The following is a 17118-nucleotide window of genomic DNA, read 5'->3' as shown; positions in this document are numbered from 1 at the left end:
ACCACTTCTTCTGGCAGCTCATTCCATAGATGTACCACCCTCTGCATGAAAAGGTTGCCCCTTAGGTCTCTTTTATATCTCACCCCCTCTCACCTAAACCTATGCCCTCTAGTTCTTGACCCACCCCAGGGGAAAGGCTTTGTCTATTTATCCTATCCATACCCTTCATGATTTTATAAACCTTTATAAGGTCATCCCTCAGCCCCCGACGCTCCAGGGAAAACAGCCCCAGCCTGTTAAGCCTCTCCCTATAGCTCAAAACCTCCAACCCTGGCAACATCCTTGTAAGTCCTTTCTGAACCCTTTGACGTTTCATAACATCTTTCCGATAGGAAGGAGACCAGAATTGCACACAATATTCTAAAAGTCGCCTAACCAATGTCCTGTAGAGCCACAACATGACCTCCTAACTCCTGTACTCAATACTCTGACCAATAAAGGAAAGCATACTAAATGCCTTCTCCACTATCCTATCTACCTGCAACTCTACTTTCAAGGAGCTATAAACTTGCACTCCAAGGTCTCTTTGTTCAGCCGCACTACCTAGGACCTTACGATTAAGTGTATAATTCCTGCTAAGATTTGCTTTCCCAAAATGCAGCACCTCGCATTTATCTAAATTAAACTCCATCTGCCACTCCTCAGCCAATTGACCCATCCGATCAAGATCCAATTGCAATCTGAGGTAACCTCCTTTGCTGTCCACTACACCTCTAATTTTGGTGACATCTGCAAATTTACTAACTATATCCCTTGTGCTCACATCCAAATTATTTATATAAATGATGAAAAGTAGTGGACTCAACACTGATCCATGTGGCACTCCACTGGTCACAGGCCTTCAGTGTGAAAAAACAACCCTCCACCACCACCCTCTACCTTCTACCTTTGAGCCAGTTCTGTATCCAAATGGCTAGTTCTCCCTGTATTCCATGAGATCTAACCTTGCTAACCAGTTTCCCGTGGGGAACTTGTCGAATGCCTTACTGAAGTCCATATATATCACATCTACCACTCTGCTCTCATCAATATTCTTTGTTACTTCTTCAAAAACACTCAATCAAGTTTGGGGCCAGCGACCATAATTCTATTAGTTTTAAAATAGTGATGGAAAAGGATAGACCAGATCTAAAAGTTCAAGTGCTAAATTGGAGAAAGGCTAATTTTGACTGCACTAGGCAAGATCTTCCAAAAGCTAATTGTGACAGATGTTCACAGGTAAAGGGACGGCTGGAAAATGATTTCCCACGCACAAAGCCATGTTGACTATCCCCAATCAGTCTTTGCTTTTCCAAATACTTGTACATCCTGATCCTCAGGATTCCCTCCAACAACTTGTCCATCACTGATGTCAGTGAGCTCACCAGTCTATAGTTCCCTGGCTTGTCCTTACCACCTTTCTTAAACAGTGGCACCACGTTAGCCAATCTCCAGTCTTCTGGCTCCTTGCCTGTGACTATCGACGTTACAAATACGTCAGTAAGAGGCCCAGCAATCACTTCTCTAGCTTCCCACAGAGTTCTAGGGTATACCTGATCAGGTCAGGGGAATTTATCCACTTTTGTGTGTTTCAAGACATCCAGCAGTTCCTCCTCTGTACTATGGACAGTTTTCAAAATGTCACCATCTATTTCCCTACATTCTATATCTTCCATGTCCTTTTCTACAGTAAACACTGATGCAAAATACTCATTTAGTATCTCCCACATCTCTTGCGGCCCCACACTCTTGCTGATCTTTGAGGGACCCTATTCTTTCCCTAGTTACCCTTTTGTCCTTAACGTATTTGTAAAAACCCTTTGGATTCTCCTTAACTTCTCCTTTACTCTATTTGCCAAAACTGTCTCATGTCCACTTTTTGTCCTCCTGATTTCCCTCTTAAGTATACTCCCACTGCCTCTATACCCTTCTAAGGATTCACTCGATCTATCCTGTCTATACCTGACATATGCTTCCTTCTTTTTCTTAACCAAATCCTCAATTTCTTTAGTCATCCAGCATTCCCTACACGTACCACCCTTTCTTTTCACCCTAACAGGACTCACTTTATCTCATTTCTGAAGGCTTTCCATTTTCCAGCCGTCCCTTTACCTGTGAACATCTGTCACAATTAGCTTTTGGAAGATCTTGCCTAGTGCAGTCAAAATTAGCCTTTCTCCAATTTAGCACTTGAACTTTTAGATCTGGTCTATCCTTTTCCATCACTATTTTAAAACTAATAGAATTATGGTCGCTGGCCCCAAAATGCTCCCCCACTGACACCTCAGTCAACTGCCCTACCTTATTTCCCAAGAGTTTTGCACCTTCTCCAGTAAGTACATCCACATACTGAATCAGAAAATTTTCTTCTGCACACTTAACAAATTCCTCTCCATCTAAAACCTTAACACTACGGCAGTCCCAGTCTATATTTGGAAAGGTAAAATCCCCTACCATAACCACCCTACTATTCTTACAGATTACCAAGACCTCCTTACAAATTTGTTTCTCAATTTCCCGCTGACTATTAAGGGATCTATAATACAATCCCAATAAGGTGATCATCCATTTCTTATTTTTCAGTTCCACCCAAATAATTTCCTGGATGTATTTCTGGGAATATCCTTCCTCAGTACAGCTGTACTGCTATCCCTTATCAAAAATGCCACTTCCTGTCCTCTCTTGCCTCCCTTCCTGTAGCATTTGTATCCTGGAACATTAAGCTGCCAGTTCTGTCCATCCCTGAGCCACATTTCTGTAATTGTTATGATATCCCAGTCCCATGTTCCTAACCATGCCCTGAGTTTATCTGTCTTCCCTGTTAGCCGTCTTGCATTGATATGTTGCAGTTGTATAAGACTCTGGTGCGGCCTCACCTGGAGTATTGTGTGCAATTTTGGTCGCCATACTATAGGAAGGATGTGGAGGCACTGGAACGGGTGCAGAGGAGGTTTACCAGGATGTTGCCTGGTATGGTAGAAAGATCGTATGAGGAAAGGCTGAGGCACTTGGGGTTGTTTTCATTGGAGAAAAGAAGGTTTGGGGTGACTTGATAGAGGTGTACAAGATGATTAGGGGTTTAGATAGGGTCGACAGTGAGAATCTTTTTCCACGTATGGAGTCAGCTATTACAAGGGGGCATAGCTTTAAATTAAGGGGTGGTAGGTATAGGACAGATGTTAGGGGTAGGTTCTTTACTCAGCGAGTCGTGAGTTCGTGGAATGCCCTGCCAGTAGCAGTGGTGGACTTTCCCTCATTATGGGCATTTAATCGGGCATTGGATAGGCATATGGAGGATAGTGGGCTAGTGTAGGTTAGGTGGGCTTGGATCGGCGCAACGTCGAGGGCCGAAGGGCCTGTACTGCGCTGTATTCTTCTATGTTCTATGTTCTAAATGCATCTTCACAACTCCCTAATTTTCTTTTCTACTTAGATAATTATCCTATTCTCAAAGTTCACTAACTCTTGGGCAATGCATTCCAGTTCCCAGCCACTTACAATGTAAATAAATGTTCCCTTGTGTTGCCTTTTGCCAATCACTTTAAATTGGTGTCTTCGGATTCGGAGGCCTTCTACAAATGGGAACATATTTTCCGTTGTTCTAATTTCAGATCGCTTGTGATTTTAAATACCTCTAACAAATCTCGATAAAATCTTGTATTCAGTAATTTGCACACATAAAACTTAAGATTCTTCTTGCTCTGTCAACCTCCTAAGAATAATATCGTTTGTAAAAAAAAAAAATTGCCTCATCTTGTTCTACCTACCAAAATTTATCACTTTGCAGTTCTCTGCAATAATTTATCTCTTATTTTTCTGCCCATTCCACCATCCTGTTCATGCCTTGCCTAAAGGACATGAGTGAATCAGATGATTTTCACAACAATCAGTAATGGTTACACAGTCACTATTCAGCCAGTTTATAATTTCAAACTTTTATTCAATTTTTGCCATGTGCCATGGTGAGATTTGAATCCATGCTACCAGAATATTACTTTGAGGTCCTGGATTATTAGTCTAGTGATGTTACCACTCTGCGACTGCCTACCAGTCGGGATGATGAAGGCATCAGAGGTGGGTGACATATGCGCTGCACTTAGCAAGGATATTGGATGAATTGAGCTTTGTGAAGAATGATTGAGTCTGAGAGGTCAGTATAAGGGCATTTGAAATGAAAGCCTTCAATTGATGAAGGGGTTGATCAAGTTATTAAAAACAGAAAACAAAGTTCAGAGCAGATGAGGTTAATTCAGATAGTCTGATTTAAAATGTTTTGATAACAGCAGTGTCATTTATGTTATTAATCAACCACATAGGTCACGAACATTACTGATCATTATTTAGTTCAAAGATGGTAGATTGTTGGTGATGAAGAGGAAACATCTAGTTCATGATGAAGCATTGTAATATTCCTTTTGTTGCTGTTTAAATCACAGCTCAATTATTCCAGCACTCACCTTGTCAGCAATGGGAGATGGGGCAGTGCAAACCAAGGATCACCAGGGTGAGTAAGAGGACACTGCTTTTAGAAGTGATGGTCACATCTCTGGATTTAAGTGGATGCTACATGGCATAATGAGGATGCAGTTTTAAAAACTCTTTCATGGATGTGAGTGTCCTGGCAAGGCCAGCATTTGTTGCCTTGAACTGGGGGGCTTGTTAGGCCATTTCAGATGACAGTTAAGCATCAACGACCTTGCTGTGTATCTGGAGTCACAGGTAGGCCAGACCAAGTAATGATGGCAAAGATGCCACCTGTTAAAATCTTCTCCCATCCGTTCATTTGTGATTTTTGGCACAAGATTTGTGTTTGACAATCCATTATTTACCCAATCATTCTTTAACCTTGATTGTGGTGTAGTGTGAGTATTATCTCTTCCTTGGTTCTGAATAAAATGGAAACATTTTCTACAAAAACTGCCAGGAATATGAATTGGTAATTGAGCGATGGCTGTGAGGCTGAAGCAGCTACAGAAAACATTTTCAACTTTGCATCATGAGCTAAACACCAAGATTGCAGTCAAGAAAATGACAAAGCCATAGCTAAGTTTCAGAAATTTCTATTTGCTAAGTCAGTGAATATTACTGTAACACTTTGAGGTATGTCCCATCGTTCTCTTCATATTGAGCCCTAACATATATCTGTCAACACTCTGGATAAAATCGCATAATATATGCCACTTATCTTCCTTATTCTGTCTGATCTGTCCTACCCTGCTCTTATTATTATTGATGTGGTTTCCATCACTTTCTTATACTTTGACATTGCAGACGTTGTCCATCACTGTTCATTCAGACACCGGCACGTTAGGTGTCAGGAGGCTGAGAACAATCCCAAAAGCCCAGCTTTCTATCAGCCTCATGATAATGTATTTTCAGGAACTGATCAGCTGTCCTGCAATGAAGAAACAAAACCTGTGAGAAGTGTAGGAGAAAGTAAACTGCAGAAAGGTGAGCAGCTATATGATCAGGAAGGAATGGAGAATCTGGAAATACATGAACCTAACTTCAGAAAAGCTCAGGAAAAAAGAAAGGACTCAGAATACAGGTGAGAAGCTGTTTCCATGAAATAGAGAGTAGATACTAATTGGTCATAAATGGGTTTTGCAAGATGTAATAGTGTACTGCAGGAGTCAGTACTGAGGCCTCAAGTGTTTAAAATTTATACAAATTACTTGGATGACGGGACTGAAGATGTGGTTACTAAATTTGTTAAGTACAAAAGTAGACAAAAGGAGGCTACAAAAGGATATAGACAACTTAAGTGAGTGGTAAAGATCTGGAAAATGTGACAATATTGATTTTGACAGACCAATAGAAAATAAGCATTTTATTTAAACGGTGAGAGGTTGCAGAACTCTAAGATGCAAAGGATCTGGGTGTTCTAGTGCATAAATTACAAAAGGCTGGAATGAATATTTAACATGTAATTAGAAAAACAATAAAATTTCATTTTATGAGAGAGGAATTAAATATAATAGGGAGTTCTTCACTGGTACAGAACACTGTTGAGACCACATCTGGAGTACTGTGCAATATTTCTGTCCTTGTTGAAGGAAGGATGTAAATGTGTTGATTGCAACTCTGAGAAGACTTATTAGATTATTACTTGGAATGTGTGAATTATTTTATGACAAAAGATTGGACAGGTTAGGCTTGTTTTCATTGGAGTTTACAAGTGGAGAAGTTGACTTAATTTAAACTGTAAGATCCCAAGGTGCCTTGATTGGGTGTACATGATGAGGATGTTTCCACTTGTAGGAAAAGTCTAGAACTAAGTGATAAGCATTTAAGACAGATGAAGCCAAAAGTTTCTCTCAGCGGATTGTGACTTTTTGGGACACTCTTTCTCAGAGCCAATGGAAGGAGAATCTTTTTTAAGGCAGAGGTGACAAGGAGGTGAACGTTGATACTTTTAGACATTCAAATCCTCAAGGTGTATGGAGAGAAAGTGAGAATATATTGAGATAGATGATCAGACATAATCATCTTGTATGGTGGAGCAGGCTCAAAGGGATGAATGGCCTACTCCTGCTTCAAGTTTCTCTGCATCTATATAGGTAGGAATGTGGATTTGAAGTTACAATCAGGTCAACCGTGACCTTATTACGTGGTGAGCAGAGTCAAGGGTCCAAATGGCCTATTCCTTAATCCTAACTCCCATGTTCATTTGTGTTGGTCTCAGATTCCAACAGTATCCTGTTATGGGGGAGAGACTAACCTTGTTGATTGCCTTGTTAGGCACTTAATCTTCAGTTGAACTATTTTCCCTTTGCCTTGCATTTTGGCATTTCTTTCCAATTCCTAACTTCCTACTATTCACCTGTAAGTTATGAAAGATGAGGAATGCTGTAGTGATAGCGATAGTCACGTAGAGTAGGGTAAGGGTGGGTGGAATGAGCCTCTAATATTAGTTTTGAATGGACTGTGAACAGCAACAGTGAAGAAATCAGGATAAGAAATGGGTGTGCTGAAGTTAAAAAGGATATTGGATTTAGATTAGTTTTGGATGAGTTGAGGATTGTAGGCATCACTTAATGAGATTGTGGCTAATCCAATAATCCTTAATTTCACTTTCTTGCCTTTTCTCCATGACTCTTTATTCTCTTAGTGATTTAAAATTGTCTATTTCAACCATTGATATACTTAATGACCCAGCCTGTACAGCCAACTTGAATAAGTAATTTCATAGAGTCATGGTTGAGCTAGGGAGGCTAGTTTCAAGAAGTTGATGGAGGGATTAATCAAGCTTTAAAAATAGAAGAGAATTCAGATAGGACAAGATGAATTTACACAGTCTGATAAAATTGTTTCTCTTAACAGCAGTGCAATTGGTGTCACGCCTGAGAAATCCTTGTAAAATTGTCCTGAAATTAGAATCACTGATCTTTCTTTAGTTCAGAGATGTTAGACTGTCAAGAATAAAGACCAAAGATCAAGCTTGTCATGAAATATTTTAATATACCTGTTCTTACTGTTCAAATCACAGTTCAGTCATTCCAGCAGTCGTGGTGTCAGCAATGGGAGATGGTACCGTGCAAACAAACGCCGAGGATCATCATGGTGAGTAAGAGTGAGCAGATTTTAGCTGCTAGTCACACATTTAGTCACATTTACGTGCTTCCAAGGAAGGCATGGCATGCCTCCCATTGATACAGTCTCTCACCCCAATCATTTGTGTTGTTGGCAGAGCATTTGTGATCGACATTCCATTGTGACAGACTCAACCAATAAAAGACACTCTAAACTCCACCCTTCACATATTACTCTCACTGAATCCCCCACTGTCAACATCCTTGGGGTTACCATTGACCAGAAACTCAACTGGACTCACAACATAGACACAGTGGCTGGAAGAGCAGGTCAGAGACTAGGTATACTACAGTGAGTAATTCACCTCCAGACACCCCAAAGTCTATCCACCATCTACAAGGCACAAGTCGGATGTGCGATGGAATACTCCCCACTTGCCTGGATGGGTGCAACTCCAACGACACTCAAGAAGCTTGACATCATCCAGGACAAAGCAACCTGCTTGATTGACACCACAGCTACAAACATTCAATCCCTCCACCACCGGCGCTCGGTAGCAGCAGTGTGCACTATCTACAAGATGTACTGCAGAAGTTCACCAAAGATCCTTAGACAACACCTTCCAAACCCACGACCACTTCCACCTAGAAGGGCAAGGGCAGTAGGTACTCAGGAACACCATCTCCCATTGCTGACACCAGGACTGCTGGAATGACTGAACTGTGATTTGAACAGTAAGTTCCCCTCCAAGCCACTCGCCACCCTGACTTGGAAATATACTGCCATTCTTTCACAGTCATTGGGTCAAAGTCCTGGAATTCCCTCCATACCAGCATTGTGGGTCAACCCAAGCAAGTGTACTGCAGCGATTCAAGAAGGCAGCTCACCACCAACTTCTCAAGGGCAAGGAGGGATGGGCTATCAATGCTGGCCAGCCAGCAATCCCCAAGTCCCAGAAATTAATAACAAAAAGTCTTTCTTTAACCTTGACCAGTGCGTAAGTGTGGGCATCAGCACTTCTGGATTTCCAAACAAAAGGGAAATATTGTTGATTAAAAACTTCAGGGAACATGAATTGAGAATTGACTGACTGTTTTCAGGCTGCGTCAGTTACAGACAAAACTCCATCCATGCAGCAAAATTACGAGTTGCACATATCCAAAACCAAAAAACTGTAGCAATGTCTACTGGGCAAATAAATATCCCTAACCCCTCATAATACTACTCCAGTATATATTCACTTCCAAGGAACACCTATTAATACACACTATATACCTTCACAATAACTTTGTATAATCTACGTTGTACTTTTGCACAGTAACATTTGTACATCCAGCACCTATCCTCAGAATGCTGTCTGACAGACCACATTTATTATGGTAGCATGTTCTGGTGTATCTTACATTTCTCTCAGTAAAAGGCACAAACATACCCCCCCCGATTACCTTGTAAAAGATCCACGGGATATACCACACCTCAGTAATACGCTTCCTGATATACCTGATTCCTGCCACCACATCCATCCTTATTTTCATTTGTTGGAGAGAATCCTGAGGGACAGGATTTACATTTTTGGAAAGGCAAGTACTGATTAGGAATAGTCAGCATGGTTTGGTGTGGGAAATCATGTCTCACAAACTTGATTGAGTTTTTTGAAGAAATAAGATTAGATTAGATTACTTACAATGTGGAAACAGGCCCTTCGGCCCAACAAGTCCACACCGACCTGCCAAAGCGCAACCCATCCAGACCCATTCCCCTACATTTACCCCTTCACCTAACAGTACGGGCAATTTAGCATGGCCAATTCACCTAACCTGCACATTTTTGGATTGTGGGAGGAAACCGGAGCACCCGGAGGAAACCCACGCAGACACTGGGAGAATGTGCAAACTCCACACAGTCAGTCGCCTGAGGTGGGAATTGGACCCGGGTCTCTGGCGCTATGAGGCAGCAGTGCTAACCACTGTGCCACCATGCCGCCCACCGAAAGAAAACAAAGAGAATTCATGAGGGCAGAGCGATGGATGCGATCTGGGTGGGGAATGGGTCTGGATGGGTTGCGCTTCGGCAGGTCGGTGTGGGCTTGTTGGGCCGAAGGGCCTGTTTCCACACTGTAAGTAATCTAATCTATATGGACTTCAGTAAGGTGTTTGACGAGGTTCCCCATGGGAGACTGGTCAGCAAGGTTAAATCTCATGGAATACGAGGAGAACTAGCCATATGGATGCAGAACTTGCTTGAAGGGAGAAGACAGATAGTTGTGGAGGGTTGCTTTTCAGACTTGAGGCCTGTGACCAATGGTGTGCCACAAGAATCAATGCTGGGTCCACATTTAAATAAATAATTGGAGGTATAATAATGAGTTTGCAGATGACACCGAAATTGGAGGTGTAGTGGACAGCGAAGGTGGTTACCTCAAAGTACAATGGAGGTACTCAGTTGGGCCAATGGGCTGAAGAGTGGCAGATGTAGTTTAATTTAGATAAATGTGAGGTGCTGCATTTTAGAAAAGCAAATCAGAGCAGGACTTACACACTTAATGGTAAGGTCTGAGGGAGTGTTGCTGAACAAGAGACCTTGGAGGTTCATATTTAGGCCACTTTTGGAATATTACGTGCAATTCTGGTCTCCTTCCTATTGGAAGGATATTGTGAAACTTGAAAGAATTCAGATAAGATTTACAAGGATGTTGCCAGGGTTGGAGGATTTGAGCCATAGGGAGAGGCTGAATAAGCTGGGACTATTTTCCCTGGAGCGTTGGAGGCTAAGGGGTGACCTTACAGAGGCTTATAAAATCATGAGGGGCATAGATAGGATAAATAGACAAGGTCTTTTCCCTGGGGTGGGGGAGTCCAGAACTAGAGAGCATAGGTTTAGGGTTACAGGGGAAAGATATAAAAGGGACCTAAGGGGCAACGTTTTCTCAAAGAGGGTGGTGCGTGTATGGAATGAGCTGCCAGAGGAAGTGGTGGAGGCTGGTACAAATGCAGCATTTAAAAGGCATCTAGATGTGTGTATGAATAGGAAAGGTTTAGAGGGATATGGGACAAGTGCTGGCAAATGGGATGAGATTAAGTTAGGATAGCTGGTTGGCATGGACGAGGTGGACCAAACGGTCTGTTTCTGTGCTGTACATTTCTATGACTCTATAACTGATTTATAGGAGAGATTGGACAAGCTAGTCTCCTAACCTCTTTTTCTCTTTAGAGGTGAGGAGACTGAGAGGGCATCTTATAGAAGTGTTTAAGATCATGAGCGGCACGGATAGGGTGAATGCACTGTGTTTTTCCCAGCGTTGCGGAACGGAGAACTGGATGGCATCAGAGAGTCATAGACATAAACAGCACAGGAACAGACCCTTTGATCCAACTCATCCATGCCACAGTTTAAGGTTGGAGGGAAAAGAATAAATTGGAACCTATAGGGCAACCTTTTTACAGAGTTGTATGCATATGAAATGAGATGCCAGTAGAAGATGTTGAGACAGGTACATTATCAACATGTAAAAGGCATTTGGACAAATACATGGATAGGAAAGGTTTAGAAGGATATGGGCCAAGTGTAGGGAAATGGGATTAACCTGGATCGACATATTGGTCAACTTGGACCAGTTTGGACCAAAGGGCCTGTCTCCGTGCTGTAGGATTCTATGACTCTACCCGCTGATATAGCCCAGTTTTAACTTAGTATCTTTGGTAATGTACATTACCTTAGTCTCCATGAAGCTTCTGTAAATAACCTACTTGTCTCTCAATAGCACTATCATAACGCATAACTGCTCAGTAACACACTGTTACATCCCAGGCCTTCTCACATTAAGACTGTCACGTCTCACTCTTCCTAGCAGTACTCACACTACACTGTGTGCCCATCTCATTTCATCTCCAGCACATGTATTGGATGGGGAGAGCACAACACAAAGCTCAGCATCTGTTAGCCTTGTGCTAATGTATTTTCAGAAAACAAGCAACTCTCAAGTGGTGAAGAAGCAGAGTCTGTGAGAAGTGAAGGTGAAAATAAACTGCAGAAAGGTGACCAGCTGCATCATCAGGAGGGAATGGACAGCGGAGAGGTGCATGAACTCAACTCCAGAAAACCTGAGGAGAAAGCCAAGCAGGACTCAGGATCCAGGTAAGGAGTTTGTCCTGGTAAACTTGGATTCAATCAGTAATGGATTGAATAATGTCCTGCAGTTGGGATGATTCATTAACTTCAAAGACTTTGTTGATTGTTCTTTAGGACACCTATTTTTACTTAATTCTTGACAGTACATTTCATTATTCAAAGGATCATCACCACAGAAGCGATCTGTTCTTTTTACACTGGTTCTTTGAAAGAGATATTCAAAGTATTTCTATTTCCTTATTGTCTCCCTATAGTTTTGCATTTTTGTGTTTGCATTTTAGGACTTAAGCAACATTTTTTGTAAATTATGATTTCAGTGTCAAGTATAAATGGTGAGAAGTGATTTGGAAGAGAGGCTGGAAGGAGTTGAAATGAATTTTGAGCTAAATACAGACAGTCACTGAGGGACAATAACAAAGAAGAGATTAGGAGTGAGTAATGGGTGCACTGAATTTGGTAAAGATATTAAATGTAGAGTTTTAAATGACTGAATTTGGAGTTGAGAATATTTAGAGGTTGCTGAGTGAAATGAGCACAGTTACAAGAAGAGGATGAGTGAGATTAATTTGAGTGGCTGATGAAAGTGTTTATAATTGACTTCTCTTGGTGTTAACCAAACAGGCCTGGGAAACTGTGTAAAAATGTTGAGATTAGCATCACTGATCATACTTTAGTTCAGAGATGTTCGACTATTTGTAATGAAAGTAGCTTATCATTAAATGTTTTAATATTTCTTTTGTTGCTGTTTAAATCACAGCTCAGTTATTCCAGCAGTTGCCTTGTCAGCAATCAGAGATGGAACAGTGCAAACAGAGTCTGAGAATCCCCATGGTGAGTAAAGGGAGGAGCTTTTAAAAGCAATGGTCGCACCTTTGGAATTAAGTGGCTGCTACACATCTTTTATCAAGGGTACAAAGGCTTCAGTTGACACCATCTCTCACTAAATTTCTTTATCATGTAAGCAGAGTATTTACAAAAGATACTCTATCATTTACCCAGTCTTTCTTTTAATCTTGTGTGTGTGTGTGTGTGTGTGTGTGTGGTGTGTGTGTAATGTGGGTGTCAATTTTATGAATCTAAAAACAATACTGTTGCTAATGCTAGAAATTGACTCATTTTGGGGACTATAATGAGTTATGAAGTCATCTTCAACCTTGCATCGCATGAAGAGAAGTAGACCAGGAGAAAGTGAGGACCATTTGACATACATTAGCCATTTGGCTCCTCCAGCCTGCTCTGCCATTCAATAAGATAATGATTGATCGCTTGGTGTTTCAATTCCATATTCCACACAACCCCAATAATTTTTTATTCCATTACCTAACAGAAATCTATCTATCTTCATCTTGGAAATGTTCAATGACATCATCTCCTTCTGAGACAGTGTTCCAATATTGCACAACCCTGTGAACGAAAAATAAACTTCATCTCTGCCCTAAAAATGTAACCCCTAATTTAAAACCGTGCCCCCAATCCTCGTCTCTCATACAAGAGGAAACATACTTTCCACCTCCACTTCGTCAAGACAGCTTTGAAACATGATTAAGTCATCCTTCACACTTTTAAGCTCCAGTGGAAACAAATCTAATCCATTCAACTTATCCCAAGGAGACGACTGATGCTTCCAGGTATTAATCTAGCAAATTTTTCGGAAGTGTCTGCAATGTATTTGCATCACGTCTTCCCACATTATACTCCATCTGACAGATGTTTTGGCCAATCACTCAATCTATAAATATCTATTACAAGCAACATAGGAACTTGTTACAACAGATTTTCTGACGTATCTTTTCATCATCTGCAAATTTTGCTACCATGCCTTCCTTCCCTCAGGTAAGTCATTGATATAAATTATAAAAAGTTGAGGCCCTAGAAAAGACAACTGTAGAACTCAACACATTACATCTTGCCCATCAGATGAGGACCCATTTATGTGTAAACTCTATTTTCTGAGAGTCATGCAATCATCTATCCGAAAATAGAAGAAATTGCTGGAAAAACTCACCAAGTCTGAGAGCATCTGTGGAGACAAAGCAGAATTAATGCTTCCGATCCAGTGACCTTTCTTCAGAATCATCTACCCATATCGATCAGTTAACCCCACGACCATGAGCTTTTATACCCCAAAGTAAGCTTTAGTACTTATCAAGTGCCTTCTGGAAATTAAGTACAATGTCTTTTATTTGCATTCCATGTTGCTCTTTCATAGGCCTCTAATAAACATAATTTCCCCTCATGACGACATTCTGACTCTTCTAGATTCCCTAAAAGTTTGTGTCTAGCCATAACTTCTTTAGTGATTGACTCCAAAATACGCTGTAGGAGCAGACATAAGCCATCAGATCATCAAATGTGCTCGGCCATTTAATGGCTGATCTGATAATCCTCAACTCCACACTCCTGCCTTTTTGCCAAAACATGAATCAAGGAGTAGCAATAAGGAGGGCTGATATCTTGGAAGGGTCATCAAATGATGCTTTGTGGGTAGAATTTCAAATTAAAAAGGGTGCAATCTCACTGTTTGGTGTGTATTTAGACCCCCAAAGAGTCAGTTGTAAATTGAGGAGAGGATATGTAGTCAGTTCACTAAGGAATGTGAAAATAATAAAAGGATACTTCTATTAATGGATTTTGGCTATCCTAATATTAATTGGGATAACCATAGTATAAGGGTTTAGAGGGGGAAAATTTTTTGAAATGTATATTGGAGAGCTTTTTTTTTGGCAACATTTGGATTATTGTACAAGGGATGGTGCAGTGCGGAGTCAAATTCTGGGGAATGATGCTGGACAGGTGTTCAAAGTGATGGTGAAGACCAATTTATGATAGCGACCACAACATCTTATGTTTTAAGTTTGTTATGCAAAAGGAGACAGACAGTCTGCAAGAAAGGGTATTGGATTTGGGTAAAGCAGGACCTGTCCAAAATAGACAGAGCAACTATATGAGACTAAATTTACAGCAGTAGAATGGGAAGCATTCAGAAAGAAATGGGGAGGTTACAGGTCCAATATGTTCCTTTTATGGTGAAATGTAGGAGCAACAAGCCCAGAAAATCCTGCATGTCCAGAAATATTCAAAACTGGATAAAAAAGAAACAAGAGATGTATAACAGGGAGCAAAGCACAATAGAGGCCCTACAGGAGCAGTGGAATAAATAAAAAACAATTAGGGGAGCAAAACGGAGGAATGAGAAAATGTTGACAGGCTACATTAGGGAGAACCCCAAAACATTCCACAAGTATAACAAGGGGAAGAGAATAACTGGGGAAAATGTAGGGTCTATTAGGAATCAGAGGGGCAATCTGTGCATGAAGCTGAAGGAAGCTGGTAGATGTTAAATATAAGTACTTCACATTTGTCTTGCTCAGGAGGAAGAGGATGCTCATATAGAATTCCAGAAGATTGAATGTGCAGTTCCTGGGCACTGACCTTCCCACAGTGCGGCCCTCCCTCAGCATTGACCCTCCGACAGTGCTGCACTCTCTCAGCTCTCACCCTCCGACAGTGTGGCAGTCCCTAAGCACTGAGCCTCCCACAGTGTGGCACTCCCTCAGCACTGACCCTCTGACAGTGCAGTTCCCCCTGTTTCCTGATCCTCTGACAGTGCACCATTCCCTCTGTACTGACCCTCCCACAGTGTGGCACCCCCTCAGCACTGACCCTTCTACAGTGCGGCGCTCCCTCAGCACTGACCCTTCTACTGTGCGGCGCTCCCTCAGCACTGACCCTCCCACAGTGTGGCACCCCCTCAGCACTGACCCTTCTACAGTGCGGCGCTCCCTCAGCACTGACCCTTCTACAGTGCGGCGCTCCCTCAGCACTGACCCTTCTACAGTGCGGCGCTCCCTCAGCACTGACCCTTCTACAGTGCGGCGCTCCCTCAGCACTGACCCTTCTACAGTGCGGCGCTCCCTCAGAATATTAAGGAGGATAGTAAAAGCTTTTTTAGGTATGTGCAAGGCAAAAAAATGGTTAGGACAAAAATTGGGCCCTTGAAGACAGAAACAAGGGAATATATTACTAGGAACAAAGAAATGGCAGAGGAATTAAATGGGTACTTCAGATCTGTGTTCACTGGGGAAGACACAAGCAATCTCCCTGAGGTAACAGTGGCTGAAGGACCTGAACTTAAGGGAATTTATATTTGCCAGGATTTGGTGTTGGAGAGACTGTTAGGTCTGAAGGTTGATAAGTCTCCGGGGCCTGATGGAAATTATAGACCAGTTAGTCTGACCTCAGTGGTCGGAAAGATGCTGGAGTCTATTATAAAGGATGAAATTTCTGCACATCTGGATAGTAGTAACAGGATAGGACAGAGTCAGCGTGGATTTATGAAGGGGAAATCCTGCTTGACCAATCTTCTTGAATTTTTTGAGGATGTAACTATGAAGTTGGACGAGGGAAATCCAGTAGATGTAGTGTACCTGAACTTTCAGAAAGCTTTGATAAAGTCCCACACAGGAGGTTAGTGAGTAAAATTAGGATGCATGGTATTGGGGGCAAAGTACTAGATTGGATTGAAAATTGGTTGGCTAATAGGAAACAAAGGGTAGTGATAAACGGCTCCATTTCGGAATGGCAGGCAGTGACCAGTGGGGTACCGCAGGTATCCGTGCTGGGACCGCAGCTTTTTACAATATATGTTAATGATATAGAAGATGGTATCAGCAATAACATTAGCAAATTTGCTGATGATACAAAGCTGGGTGGCAGGGTGAAATGTGATGAGGATGTTAGGAGATTACAGGGTGACCTGGACAAGTTAGGTGAGTGGGCAGATGCAAGGCAGATGCAGTTTAATGTGTATGGTTATCCACTTTGGTAGCAAGAACAGGAAGGCAGACTACTACCTCAATGGAATCAATTTATGTAAAGGGGCAGTACAGAGAGATCTGGGGGTTCTTGTACACCAGTCAATGAAGGAAAGCATGCAGGTAGAGCAGGTAGTGAAGAAGGCTAATAGCATGCTGGCCTTCATAACAAGAGGAATTCAGTATAGAAGCAAAGACGTGCTTCTGCAGCTGTACAGGGCCCTGGTGAGACCACACCTGGAGTACTGTGTGCAGTTCTGGTCTCCAAATTTGAGAAAATACATTCTGGCTATTGAGGGAGTGCAGCGTAGGTTCACGAGGTCAATTCCTGGAATGGCAGGATTACCTTACACTGAAAGACTGAAGCGACTGGGCTTGTATACCCTTGAGTTTCGAAGATTGAGAGGGGATCTGATTGAGACGTATAAGATTATGAAAGGATTGGACACTCTGGCAGTAGGAAACATATTTCCACTGATGGGTGAGTGCCGAACCAGAGGACACAGCTTAAAAATACGGGGTAGACCATTTAGGACAGAGATGAGGAGAAACTTCTTCACCCAGAGAGTGGTGGCTGTGTGGAATGCTCTGCCCCAGAGGGCAGTGGAGGCCCAATCTCTGGATTCATTTAAGAAAGAGTTGGATAGAGCTCTCTAGTGGAATC

At 41.9% G+C, this 17118-nt stretch overlaps 1 protein-coding gene across 5 annotated transcripts in view; it reads left to right on the top strand.

Annotated features, from left to right (window-relative positions):
- The window catches only part of dnaaf1 (dynein axonemal assembly factor 1), a 126489-nt gene that overhangs the window by 16764 nt on the left and 92607 nt on the right, over window positions 1–17118 (top strand). For 2 of the 5 annotated variants that reach the window (XM_043707394.2, XM_043707393.2), the window contains 5 exons: window positions 4416–4483; window positions 5359–5527; window positions 7469–7542; window positions 11475–11646; window positions 12398–12471. In XM_043707394.2, the coding sequence (XP_043563329.2) occupies window positions 4416–4483; window positions 5359–5527; window positions 7469–7542; window positions 11475–11646; window positions 12398–12471 (557 nt within the window). The remainder of the gene's footprint in view (window positions 1–4415; window positions 4484–5358; window positions 5528–7468; window positions 7543–11474; window positions 11647–12397; window positions 12472–17118) is intronic. The other 3 variants (XM_087996120.1, XM_087996121.1, XM_043707399.2) reach the window with 3 other exon arrangements.

This window comes from Chiloscyllium plagiosum, unplaced genomic scaffold, assembly GCF_037043375.1.
Source record: "Chiloscyllium plagiosum isolate Xiang-an unplaced genomic scaffold, Cpla_swu_hap1 HiC_scaffold_17, whole genome shotgun sequence".
NCBI lineage: Eukaryota > Metazoa > Chordata > Chondrichthyes > Orectolobiformes > Hemiscylliidae > Chiloscyllium > Chiloscyllium plagiosum.
Note: the sequence above shows the minus strand (reverse complement) of the source record. Positions and strands in the feature narration are given on the sequence as shown.